The following is a 13,201-nucleotide window of genomic DNA, read 5'->3' on the forward strand; positions in this document are numbered from 1 at the left end:
AGATACACCAGAAGAGGGCATCAGATCTCTTTACAGATGGTTGTGAGCCACCATGTGGTTGCTGGGAATTGAACTCATGACCTCTGGAAGAGCAGTCGGGTGCTCTTAACCGCTGAGCCATCTCTCCAGCCCCGGTAGAATGCTTTCTTAACACACAGGAAATCCTGAATTCATAATCCCAGCATTTAGGAACTGGAAGCAGGAATATCAGACATTCAAAGTTAACCTTGGCTACATAGTGAGTTTGAGGCCAGCCTGGGCTAGGGGAGACCCTGTCTCGAAAAAATAAAAATAGGGCTAGAGATGGGCTAGAGAGATGGCTCAGTGGTTAGGAGCACTGCTGCTATTGCAGAAGACCAGGTTGGATTCCCGGTATCCACATTCTGGCCCACAACCCTCCCTCCTTCTCCTCTGCTCCAGGGGATCCCACAGGCCCACAAATGACATACAACAAGCATGCAACAAAAATATCCATACACATAAAGTAAAATAAATCTAAAATAAAATTTAAAATTAAATAGAAGATTCCGGAGTCAGAAACGAATAATTCTTTTGTCTACAACATAGCCAGCAGTGTGACCTACATAACTTGCCCCTGTCCCCTCAAGTTCGGGACAGGTGGCTGACACAATAGAGACTCAAATGGATTCTACACACATGCTGTAGTTTGGATTAAAGTTGAGCAGTTTTGAGCTTAGAGAATCAGCAGCTTCTGCAGAAAGCAAACCTACATTTTGTCTCTGGGGGAGACACTGCATCCTTTATACTGTGCACATCTCTGTACACAGAACCCTGAGGAATGGTCCAGACAAAGAAGAGTCGTCACCTTGTATTCTTGCCACCCTAACCCAGCATATTCAGAGACACACAGGGGCTTGCTTCCTTCCTTCTCATAGCAATCAGGAACCTTCCGGTGACCCAATCCCATCAGCCATAAACTCTAGCCATCATATTACCCTCCTCAGAGGGGCTGTGGTAAAACTTTTAAGTGCTCATGCAGGCTACCAAAAGTCTCTACAGTTCTGTCACTGTCATTGTGGGAATGGGGAAGTAGAAAACTGTTAGACACCAGCATGGAGGAGAGGTGTGGGGTCCAAATAGAGGGAGGTGGCTTCTCTTGTTTTTAAAACAAAATCCCAACCATTGGATTTTACCAAATGAAAACTCAGGAGCCAGCTGCTGGGGTGAAAGCCTGCTAGCTCATAGAGGCAGCATAACAGCCAGCTGGCCTTCCTCCTTAACCGATGTCCCAGAAGGAAAAAAACCATTTTCCTTCTCACCACTGTCTTAAAAACCCTTCAAGCTGAATGTCCCTTCTTTCTAATTCCTATTTGTCTCTCTGTCTTCTTGATTTCCTCTTACTCTCTTTAATTTGTTTTTTGTGCTCAGTCCCTGTCAACTGGTTGCTTGCTCCACCCCTTGACCTATTGTTGACTTTATTTAATATTGTTTACAATGAGGCCCTGGGTTCGGTCCCCAGCTCCGAAAAAAAGAACCAAAAAAAAAAAAATATTGTTTACAATGAACAGAAAGCTCTTGGAATAAAGGTTCGTGCTAGGGCTGAGGCACACCACACCTAGAGACAGTTTTTCCAGTATACAATCTCAGGGTTCACTGCATGATCAGAGATCCTGCAACATTCCCCACTGTGTTTCCATCCACCATCCATGACCCCCAAATTCCCACGATGTGTTTGCCTCTCCAGTAGATTGGCACATAGGCCAACTTGATCAACCTTGCATCCCCAGAGGCAGGACAGTGGCATAACCCATATTCCTGGCGGGAATATGGTGAAATAACGGGAAAAGCAGGAGTTTAAGATGATGATGACGACGACGACGATGATGATGATAAGGAGGAGGAGGAAGAGGAAGGAGAAGGAGAAGAGGAGGAGAAGAAGAGGAGGAGGAAGAAGAAAAAGAAGAAGAGGAGGAGGAAGAGGAAGAGGAGGAGGAGGAAGAGGAAGGAGAAGGAGAAGAGGAGGAGGGGGAGGAGGAGGAGGAGGAGGAGGAGGGGGAGGATGAGGATGAGGAGGAGGAGGAGGAGGAGGAGGCAACATAAACTCCATTTGTTTCCATTTAAGGACCAGGCCTGATTTTGAAGAGAAGGCCATAGGCACCAGCTCCAGGAACAGACCAAAAAATTCAGAAATAAGGTCATAAACCCCCCCTCCCAAAGAACACCTGGGGATAACCACAAAAATGGGGAAATATCTTATCTCAGAATGGGCCATCTGTGCTGGACAGACCTATCTCATCCTACGGTTAAACATCCATGACACAGGAATGCAGACCACTGACCACCTCTGACCCCTAGTTACCCACAATGCAATTTTAGATTATTTAATCCTTCTGGAGAGTTCCCCCATTTTCCTATAAGAAAGCCTGTGCACCTTTGTCTGCGGTCGCCATTTTAGAGAATGGTTGACCCCTGCGTACTGGTGGTTTCTGCAGAGTAAATGCTCCTTTGTCTTTGCATACTGATTCTGGAGTTCCTTCAGCGATTTTTGGACCTTTACAATAATAATAATAACGTTGATTCAATGGAAGGGCACTTCGAGTGGCAGTAAAAGCACATGGCCTCTAAACCAGCAGGAAAGTCTGAGACGAAGGGACCTGAAGAGAGGCTGACCTTGAGCAAGGTGACAGGCTGCTCAGTGAGAAGGAACGTAGGCTCAGGCAACTGTGTTAGCGGTGGAGAGACAGGCGCTGATGACCTTGGGAGTGAAGAGGAGCCGATTCACTGACGTTGCCAGGCAACAATCCAGCGGCAGATAATTTAAGTTGAATAGAGTAGCGGCTTCTGGAACTTTCTCTGCCTGGGTTTTACAGGGAGGGAGGGGCAGGCGCTGAAGAAGGGATGGTGGTGTACCCTGCCAGTCTGCCAGGTTCTGAGCCGCACAAGCACATCCCTGTAGCTGAAATGATCGACCCGGTGAATAGACAGAAAGCTGGGAGCCAGAAAGATGAAAGAACCAGGGGTCACAGCAGAGATGGACTAAACACGAGCTGGGCTTCCAAAGAGGGGGTGGGAGACGGGGCTGAGAGCCAAGAGAGACAGCCAACCACCCCTGAAGTCCGAGAAGACCCACTGGGTTTGCCCCTCAGCTCCCTGGCCTCTCACCTGTGGGAACTGAACCTGGTTAAGCCTCACTTCCTCGTCTATTTCTGAACTCCTCTGAGAAAGGGCTCTCCAACTGCACAGGCACCTTTCAATTAGCTTTCCCGTTTATGCATTAAAATTATTTTCTCTGAGACAATGACTCATTGTACAGACCAGGCTGGCCCAGAACTCATAGAGTTCTCGTTGCCTCTGCCTCCTGAGTGTTAAAATAAAATATGTATGCTACCTAGCCCCACCAAAAATTTTTATTAATATATACTAACTATACATAATACAAATTTTCGCTGTGACTTTGTGTGTGTGTGGGGGGGTTGAGACAGATTTATTTTCTGTGTGCCCCTGGCTGCCCAAGAACTTGCTCTGTAGACCAGTCTGGCTTCAAAATCACAGAGATCCACCTGCCTCTGCCTCCCTCATGCTGGTACTAAGCCACCACAGCTGGTTTACCCTATATTTTTCTTTTATGTTTGAATTGTTTGCCTTGTTTTTGATTATATGTAGGTAGGGGGGGCACAAATGGGTCTGCATATGACTGCAGGTGACCCCAGAGGCTAGAGATGGTTGGATTCTGAGTGCTGCCAGACTCGTGTGCAGAACTCTACCTCAGATCATCAACAAGAGTAGTAGGTGATCCTAAACACTGAGCCATTTCTCCCAACTCCCCCGACACCTTTCTGAAAGGTGGGATCTTGCACCAGCATAGCGGTGCAGGCCTTTAATCCCAGCACTTGGGAGACAATGGCAGGCTCTGTGAGTAAGAGACAGCCAGAGCTACATCAGGAGATGGGAGACGCTGTCTCAAAAAGAAAACTGAAACAATGAGAGAGACAGAGAGAGAGAGAGAGACAGAGAGAGACCTTATAAAGTTCTTTAAGGAAAGCTGGACATGGTGGACTCCACCTTTAACCCCAGCACTTCAGGAGTGGAGGCAAAAGGGTCATGAGGTCAAGGTCATTTTCACCTAAATAGAGAGTTTGAGACTAGCCTGAGCTACATTAAAAAAAAAAAAAAAAAAAAAAAACAAACAAACAAAAAAAAAAACTGCCTCGTAGGACGAGTGTGGTGATACATGTCTTTAATTCTGTCACTCGGAAGGTTGAGGCCAGCCTGATCTATATAGCAAGTTCCTGGACAGCCAGGGTTACATGGCCTGTCAGGGTTACACAGTGAGACCCTGTCTCAAAACAAAACAAAGTGTCTGGGCCTGGAGAGACGGCTCAGCAGTTAAGAGTACTGGATGTTCTTCAGAGGCCCCAGGTCTGCTCCCTGGCACCCACATGACAGTTCATAACGGTCACTCCAACCTGAGAACATCTGGGGCCTTCTTCCGGCTTCCACAGCACCAGGCACACAGGCGGTGCACAGATATACATGTAGGCAGAACATCATATATATAACAAAAATAAATAACGCTTCAAGGGGTTGGGATTTAGCTCAGTGGTAGAGCACTTGCCTAGCAAGCACAAGATCCTGGGTTCGGTCCCCAGCTCCGAAAAAAAAATTAAAAAAAAAAATTCAAAGCAATAAATAATGCTTCAAGGCTTGGTGAGATGGCCCACTAGCTAAAGACACTTGCTGCCAAGCCTGATGGCCTGAACTCAATCCCCAGGACCTAAAAGGAGAGAGATGGGGTGACTCCTGCAAGCTGCCCTTTGACCTCCACTCTTACACTGCCGGCATGCAAGGCCACACATGCAAACAAAATAATTTTCAAAAATTAAATTATTTTGAAGAAAAAGTAATTTAATGAACAAAAATAAGGGCTGGAGAGATAGCTCAGCAGTTAAGAGCACTGACTGCGGGGTTGGGGATTTGGCTCAGAGATAGAGCGCTTGCCTAGCAACCTCAAGGCCCTGGGTTCGGTCCCCAGCTCCGAAAAAAAAAAAGAAAAAAAAAAAAAGAGCACTGACTGCTCTTCCAGGGGTCCTGAGTTCAAGTCCCAGCAACCACATGGTGGCTCACAACCACCTGTAATGGGATCTGATGCCCTCTTCTGGTGTGTCTGAAGACAGCTATAGTGTATTCACACACATAAAATAAATAAATCTTTTTTTAAAAAAAGAAACAAAAATAATAAAAGAAAATAAGGCATATGCTAGGGTGTGTTTGGATTAAAGGCAAACATTGCACCATTTTAGATAAGACGCTTCAGCATCCTCGGACTTGGATAGCTGCAGATACAAGGGCAGCCATGTATATGCCAGAAACAAGACCTGAGCCCAGGGTACCAAAGCGTCCTTTGCTCAGTCCCTTCTCTCACACAGATGCTCATCCTGCATGCCGACCCCTGTGCCTGTGTCTGGCCTCACCCCTGGGATCTGGTTTGAGGATTCCCCAAGCAATGAAAGCGTGAATGAAGCCTTGCCTGAGAAGCACACCTAAGAGACACCGGTGGGTAAGAGGAGAGGGGGAGGCCAGGAGAGGCTAAGGAAGGGATGGAGGCACCCATGCCCTCTCTGTATGCTGCTGAGCTTCTGAGAGTGGGCAGGAAGGTAGGCATCTCTAACTCTGTCCCTGCTGCTATCCCTGTGGCCCTCCGCTCCCACACAGTGTTTAAGATGCTCACATGGACCCGAACTCCTCACAGGTGTCCCATTAGTGCCATCACACCCTCCAAGCCCCAGTTGCCTGGCGAGGCTGAGTCACCACCAACCTCTCCCTTGTTCCACTATTAAGAACCAATTAGGGAGCTGAGGCAGTGGCCTGTGTGACAGCGGTTTTAGCTCATCAATAATGGTTCGGGTTGTGTGGGTGAGCAGGAGCGAACCAGGCATGCGGGGGTAGGTGGCAACTGGAGCCCTGTCTCCAGGGAACAGTCACCCTAATGGAGTGCCCTGAAAATGATGGACGTTTTCGGACTAGTGGGCCCTCAACTCACCCAGGCAATGACAATACTGTACATATTCTTATCCCAGGGTGGGGGGCTCTTACCCGGACCCTCACTCTAAGCTACTGTTCCATAATAATAAATCTGGAATAGTTGGGGTTCAGGTGGTCGATTCTGTTTTTGTGGTGCTAGGGGTAAACCTGGAGGCAGGGTGCAGGCTGTGCAGGGAGTCTACTCCCAGCTACGTTTCCAGCCAGATTTAAAATATTTGAGGGCTGGAGAGACGGCTCAGCGGTTAAGAGCACCGACTGCTCTTCCAGAGGTCCTGAGTTCAATTCCCAGAAACCACTTGGTGGCTCACAACCACCTGTAATGGGATCTGATGCCCTCTTCTGGTGTATCTGAAGACAGCTACAGCGTACTTACATAAAAATAAATATTTTTAAAAAATAAATAAAATATTTGAAAAGTTGAGAACATGTCCCATGGGCTGGCCACAGGGTTGAGGTTCTTGCTGCCAATCCTGACTACCGGAGTTAAAACCACAGGGCTCTCGTGATGGAAGGAAAGGACTGACTCTCACAAGCTGCCCTCTGACCTCCATTCTCAAGCTGTGGCACATGCACAGCCCTCAAACCCTCAAAACTAAATAGATAAGGAATGTAGAGCCGGCTTTGGTGGCTTCTCTGTGACACAGATCTCTGGAGTTCAAGGCCAGAATGGTTTGCAGAGTGAGTTCCCAGACAGCCAGACCAGGGCTACACAGAGATACCCCCCCCCGTCTTGAAACATCAAAATAAAGGGGGTGGGGGCTGGAGAGATGGCTCAGTGGTTAAGAGCACTGGCTGCTCTTCCAGAGGTCCTGAGTTCAATTCCCAGCAACCACATGGTGGCTCACAACCATCTGTAATGGGATCCGATGCCCTCTTCTGCTGTGTCTGAAGATAGAAACAGGTACTCACATACATAAGGAAGGAAGGAAGGAAGGAAGGAAGGAAGGAAGGAAGGGAGGGAGGAAGGGCCCCTCAGTCCAGAGAGATGAGGTCGAGAGCACTGACTGCTCTTAACAGAGGACACAGGTTTGATTCCCAGCACCCACATTCAGCTCACATGAAAAATACATGAGATAATTTGGCTTTGGTTTGCAACTTTTTAAAAAAAAGATTTGTTTATTTATTTATTTATTTATTTATTTATTTATTTATTTAATATAAGTACACTGTAGCTGTCTTCAGACACACCAGAAGGGGGTATCAGATCTCATTACAGATGGTTGTGAGCCACCATGTGGTTCCTGGGATTTGAACTCAGGACCTCTGGAAGGGTATTTAGGTGCTCTTACCACTGAGCCATTTCTCCAGCCCACAACCTTTTGTTTTTCTGAGACAAACTTTCTCTATGTAGCCTTAGTTGTAGACCACGGTAGTTGAGAACCAGAGCTCTGCCTGCCTCTGCCTCAGTGCTGGGATGAAAGGCCTGAACCTGCAAGGCTGGTTTATTGTTTGCAACATTTTAACTCTCCATCAGGTCCAGATTCAGTCATTTGGCTTCCTAGACTCTTCTTTTTTTTTTTTTTTTTTTTTTCCGGAGCTGGGGACCGAACCCAGGGCCTTGCGCTTCCTAGGCAAGCGCTCTACCACTGAGCTAAATCCCCAACCCCTCTAGACTCTTCTGTTCACCCCAGCCGCCTCTGGTAGGGTCCTCCTTATTAAGACTTCGGAGACCTCTGCTTTCTAGGACTGTGTCGTTAAACGGGGTCCAGTCAGATAGGGGTATATATTGAGTTTCTCATTTCAGCGGCATCTTTGCAATGGCTTCTAAGTTTTGGCAAGGGGACTTCTTCTTCAGGGGAACCATCAATCTGCCTCCCTCATCCTTCCTAAGGAGGAGCACCAGACCAGCTCCTCCTCATGTGCATGAATTCAGGCTGAGGAGAGTGCTCCCCCTAAGTGAGCCTTAGCTTCTTCATCTGTAGAATAGAGTCACAATGACACTTGTGTCTTAGGATCACGGCACAGACTACTGCATTCATTCCCGCAGGGGGCTTTACCCACTTGGCACACACACTGTCCTACTATGATGGTGAGGGTAGAGGTCACCGGGAAGGCATGAGACTTAGTCTCATGGTCTGGTTTTCAACTTCACAGACCCAGAAAGCGGGCACTGACACCACCTAACAGCTCAGTGTTGGTTTCCAACCCTGGCCTCCTGCACAGTGGTACGTAATGGCCTTTGGGAGGCTCAGACTCCAGACACTTCACTTTTGCTGCCTCCTCCAGGAGCAGCTTGGAGTCACAAAGTGATGCTTTGGAGGGAATTACTCAAATGTGCCAAGTCTGTACGTGGGCCTTTTCCCGTTCCCCTCCGCCCCCGCCCTGTGTGGCGGGTATGAATGAATCCCATTTCACAGAGAAGGCTAACTGCATAGGCAAGGGGAGAGAAGTGCAAAACATATTAAAGTCCCATGGGTGCTGTGCAGAAGAGCGCCTTGGATACTGCACCGTCCCAAGACCCACCCGGAAGTCTCCCCCTCCTCCACCCCGCAGTGTTTGGTGGAGAAGTCATCTCAACAACTAGAAAAGAGAAGGGCCAGGAAACCGTCCCTTTCTATCAAACCACAAGCCTCTGCGAGCACTGTATGCAGCCCGCACTCCTGAGGGAGGGAGAGGGCTCTGCCTCTCATCTCTGAAGAGGACCCTTGTCGCGCGCACTTTGCAGTGCCTGCAGTGACAGCCATCACTGTGAAGAGGAGGCCGGCTACTGTTTACAATAATTGCCATCCTTCGAGCCGGGGGAAGAACAGCCAGGGGGCATAACCTGATCCACAGGCAGAAATCAACCTAGCTCTCTGGAACGCTTGTAATTTCCCGTTACCATAGCAACGCTAGCATCTCCATCCTCACCACCACCACCCCCAGGACACGAGAAGAGCTGCTCTCACCCTGTCCTTCCTCCCAACCCCCTCCAATACCTTCTATCCCTGAGATTTTTGTGATTCAATTAATTACTGTCAATGCCTGTGCTGCTGTTTTGTCTTTTTTTTTTTCTCCTCCCTTTTCTTTTCTTATTTCCATCTGCTGAGTCACCGTGTCCTGCTCTGGATTAGAGCGGTTACTCACTAGAACATTTGGGTGCCGGTTGCCATGGTCACAGTGCAGCCTGCATCCTTCATCACCTGTTAATTATCAGCAAGGCTGGCTGCGAGCGTGGGTACCACTGCCCTCAAACCAAGACCCAAGGGACATCGAAGCTCCTTGAGACAGGAAAGGGGGGCCCAATGACGCATGAATGAGAGCAAATGCCTCATCTCAGTTATTAAAAAAATAAATTAAGGGGCTGGGGATTTAGCTCAGTAGTAGAGCGCTTACCTAGGAAGCGCAAGGCCCTGGGTTCGGTCCCCAGCTCCGAAAAAAAGAACAAAAAAAATAAATAAATAAAAATAAAAATAAGGGGGCTGGGGATTTAGCTCAGTGGTAGAGCGCTTACCTAGGAAGCGCAAGGCCCTGGGTTCGGTCCCCAGCTCCGGAAAAAAAAGAACCAAAAAAAAAAAAATAAAAATAAAAATAAATTAAAAAATGGCCCAGAGATTGTTATAACCTTGCCTGAATGTGGTATTCAGAAAGGAGTTTATCAAATAAACCAAGAGAAGTATCATTTTTCTATCGTGGTACATCTTTGAAAAATGCCTTTGTTCAATAACCATTTTAAGACGCAATTCTTTTTTGGTTGAGAAGTTATGAATTCTTAATGCAAATCGCAATCTACCCCTGAAAACCAAATGGAAGAGTCTTGAGACGCAAGGCCCTCAAGGAACGGGCTCCGGGTAGGGGGCTGACAAGCGGTTTCATTAGGCCGCAAACCCAGCAGGAGGGTACAAGAGTGTTGGGCAGATCCAGCCCAACGTAGAGGACATAGACAGGAGATGCTGAGGGTTTTCCATGGTAACAGGAGCATTAACAGGTTCCAAAGCAACCAACATGACGCTCTCAACAGAAAGAGCGAGCCCATCAGCCCATGGCCCATTGCTCCTGATAACTACAACATATCCTGTTTGCAAAGCCCAATGGAGGGGACAGGGATCAATAAATCACCCTACATTTGCACACTGCCTGCCCTTCAGACATCAACATACGGGCACCTCTGAATCTTAGGTCATTTGGTTCCCATTCGTTCTTCCTCTTGGCTCTCCTCTCCACCCCTCCCCAGGGGAGACAGTCCAATAGAAGACTAGGAAGCCTGTGGCCCAAGGGATACAGTAGAATGAGCTGCTCTGGAACCAAGGGAGTCTGTCTCCTATCTGCCCCCCTCCCTGTTCCAGCCCTTCCCTTTCCCCGAATCCTGAATGGATAACTAATTGATTGACAGCTCTGTGACAGGGTGACAGATTGGACCTATGCTCCACACCCATTTCTCTCGCTGTGGGGAGTCTGGCCTCACCTGGAAGGAGGGTTTGGGAGGAACCTAGAGGGCTATATAAGGAGGCCTGGAGCAGCATGCAGAGCAGAGCAGAGCTGACCTACTGCCACAACAGTTAACCGTTCCCCCAGCTCTGCAGGTGAGAAACTGGGAAGGGAGGAGAAGGGCATGGAAGGGCATGGAGGGGCATGGAAGGGAAAGGAAGGGAAGGGAAGGGAAGGGAAGGGAAGGGAAGGGAAGGGAAGGGAAGGGAAGGGAAGGGAAGGGGACAATAGGGATTAGAATTGACAAGCCCGGGGCTGGGGATTTAGCTCAGTGGTAGAGCGCTTACCTAGGAAGCGCAAGGCTCTGGGTTCGGTCCCCAGCTCCGAAAAAAAAGAACCAAAAAAAAAAAAAAAAAAAAAAGAATTGACAAGCCCCCTTCCTATAAAGGCTCCAGGCCACGGTGTCTCCAAAGATGGGGCCCTTTGCTTAGCCTAGAATGGAATTGAGTCTCAGCTCTAAGGCCACACTGTTGTCCTTGATTCCCACTCAGGACCACTTCACTCAGGACCCAGTCATGATCCTGGGGTTCCTGCCAGTCAGGGAGGTGAGCAAGCGAGGGCTTTTCCCCCATTGCTAAGATGAGAAAACCACGGTCCAGAGGCTAGGAATTACTAGACTTTAGTAGGCAGTGCTAAGGCTGCAGCCCACAGCTCTGGATCCCATCTCAAGCCCTTTCCTAGGCCAGGGCTATCTAAAGGAACATCCTGTGATAACGAGAATGCTTTAAATCCGTACTTTCCTACATGGCAGCCACTAGCCACATGGGTACTTACCACCCAGCTAATTCAAAGGTAGAAAAATTGAATAGCAATTCATCCAAATGTAAGGAGCCACAAATAGCTAGTGACTGCCATATTTATCAAGCTGTATGGCTCGTATTGGACAGAATGACTCTCTCTAGCATTGTTTCCCCTATTCTTTTCAGTCATCCTTCTTGGTAGGGTATCGCTCTAGCCCAGACTGGCCTAGCACCCACAGAGTCTTAAACATAAGGCACTCCTGCCTCAGCCTCCCAAGTACTGAGATAGAAGCAGGAGCCAGCATATCCAGCTACGATTTTTCAACATTTCTTTATTAGCCACAAATGTTTCTCTCCCACAGAAAATCTAGTCTGAAAATTTTGTCATAAAAAGCTAATGTTTTAAAGGGTTTTTCTGTTTGTTTGTTTTCGTTTTTGTTTTTGTTTTTCAAGACAGGGTTTTTCTAGTACCACCCTGCCTGCCCTGGAACTAGCTCTGTAGACCAGGCTGGCCTCGAACTCAGAGATCCATCTGCCTCTGCCTCCTGAGTGCTGGAATTAAAAGCATGTGCCACCACGCCCAGCTTCTAATATATTTTAATACACATTTTTCTTATGGGGGAAAGTTTTTTTTTAAAAAAAGGAGTAAAAGCAAAAACAAAACAGAAAACATCAAGTCCAAAGGACAGGTAAGGTTTGGAACTTGATGTTTGCTTGGGCATTCCACTTTAGGTCCGTGCTGTAGTTTCTCCAGACTCCATTCACCCTCCTGCTTAGCTGCAAAAGCTGGGGTTAATTTTTTTTTTCCTTAGCTGCATAAGTGCAGTTGCAGGCTGCTCAGCAGCTAAACACAGTGGAGCCTCTCCTCCAAGGCTGCCTAGCAACCATGTGGCCCAGCCCCTGATGGACATGCTGATGGTCTCCAAGTGACAGTGTATGATCTATAACACCCTTTAGTGTGCGTGCATCTTTGTCGTTGTATTTTAATTTTCCCTTTAAGCTCTAAGAGTCACCTAAGAGTCACTGGACCTAGCCTCATCTGGCGGAGCAGTCTGGAAAAACACTGTTCTATGGCTATTGTTTTTTGCATTTGAAATCGTGTGTGTGTGCATATGCATGTGTGCTGTGTGCTTGTGTGTGTGTGTGTGTGTGTGTGTGTGTGTGTGTGTGTGTGTGTGTGTGACACATTTGGGTGGCAATGCCAGTGCCCATATGGACATCAGAGGAAGTCTGTTGCTCTATACCTTATTCCATTGAGACCAGATCCCTCTCCCTCTCCCTCTCCCTCTCCCTCTCCCTCTCCCTCTCCCTCTCCCTCCCCCTCCCCCTCCCCCCTCCCCCTCCCCCCCCCCCTCTCTCTCTCTCTCTCTCTTTGTGTAGCCAGGCAGCTTAGAGCCCATCCGGTCTAGCCCTTTACCTCTGGGACTGTGGAATAGCCCCATCTTGAAACCCAGCTCTTTTCCCTTCTCAGACAAGATGCCTCGACTGTGTGTGTGCATGCTAGTCTTAGTGCTGGCTCTAGCTACCTTCTCGGAAGCTTCTTGGAAACCTCGCTCCCAGCTACAGGATGCATCCTCTGGACCAAGGACCAATGGGGCCCTGGAACAGCACCAGCTAGAAAAGCTGGGCCCAGCCTCTCACCATCGGAGACAGCTGGGGCCCCAAGGTCCGCAACACTTCATAGCAGGTAGTAACTGCTGACCCAGGCAGATTTGGCCATGGTTCCCCCATACTGATCCCACAGTTCCTTGAGACTTGGCCTTCTTCTCTCCATTCTTACCTCCTGTCACCTCCTTAGATCTGTCCAAGAAACAGAGGCCACCAATGGAGGAAGAAGAGGAAGCATACGGATGGATGGACTTTGGTCGCCGTAGCGCTGAGGAAGAAGACCAGTATAACTAGCAATGCTCTTCCAGAGCCCAGCCATCTCCAGCCACCCCCAGCTCAGTCCTTACAAAACATATTAAAAATAAACTAGCTTGCAATGTATCCCTGAGTCCTGTCGTGTACTTGACTGGAGAGGGGTTGAGGCAGGAAGGAGAACTGAGTAC

At 48.3% G+C, this 13,201-nt stretch overlaps 1 protein-coding gene across 1 annotated transcript; it reads left to right on the forward strand.

Annotated features, from left to right (window-relative positions):
• Positions 1-10,452: 10,452 nt before the first annotated feature.
• Positions 10,453-13,139, forward strand: Gast (gastrin). Its single transcript, NM_012849.2, is given in 3 exon segments — positions 10,453-10,505; positions 12,622-12,837; positions 12,949-13,139. Coding segments are annotated over 2 exon segments (315 nt in total). The 5' UTR covers positions 10,453-10,505; positions 12,622-12,626; the 3' UTR covers positions 13,053-13,139.
• The last annotated feature ends 62 nt before the right edge of the window (positions 13,140-13,201 follow it).

This window comes from Rattus norvegicus, chromosome 10 (genome assembly GCF_021556685.1).
Source record: "Rattus norvegicus strain SHRSP/BbbUtx chromosome 10, alternate assembly SHRSP_T2T, whole genome shotgun sequence".
NCBI classification, from domain to species: Eukaryota; Metazoa; Chordata; class Mammalia; order Rodentia; family Muridae; genus Rattus; species Rattus norvegicus.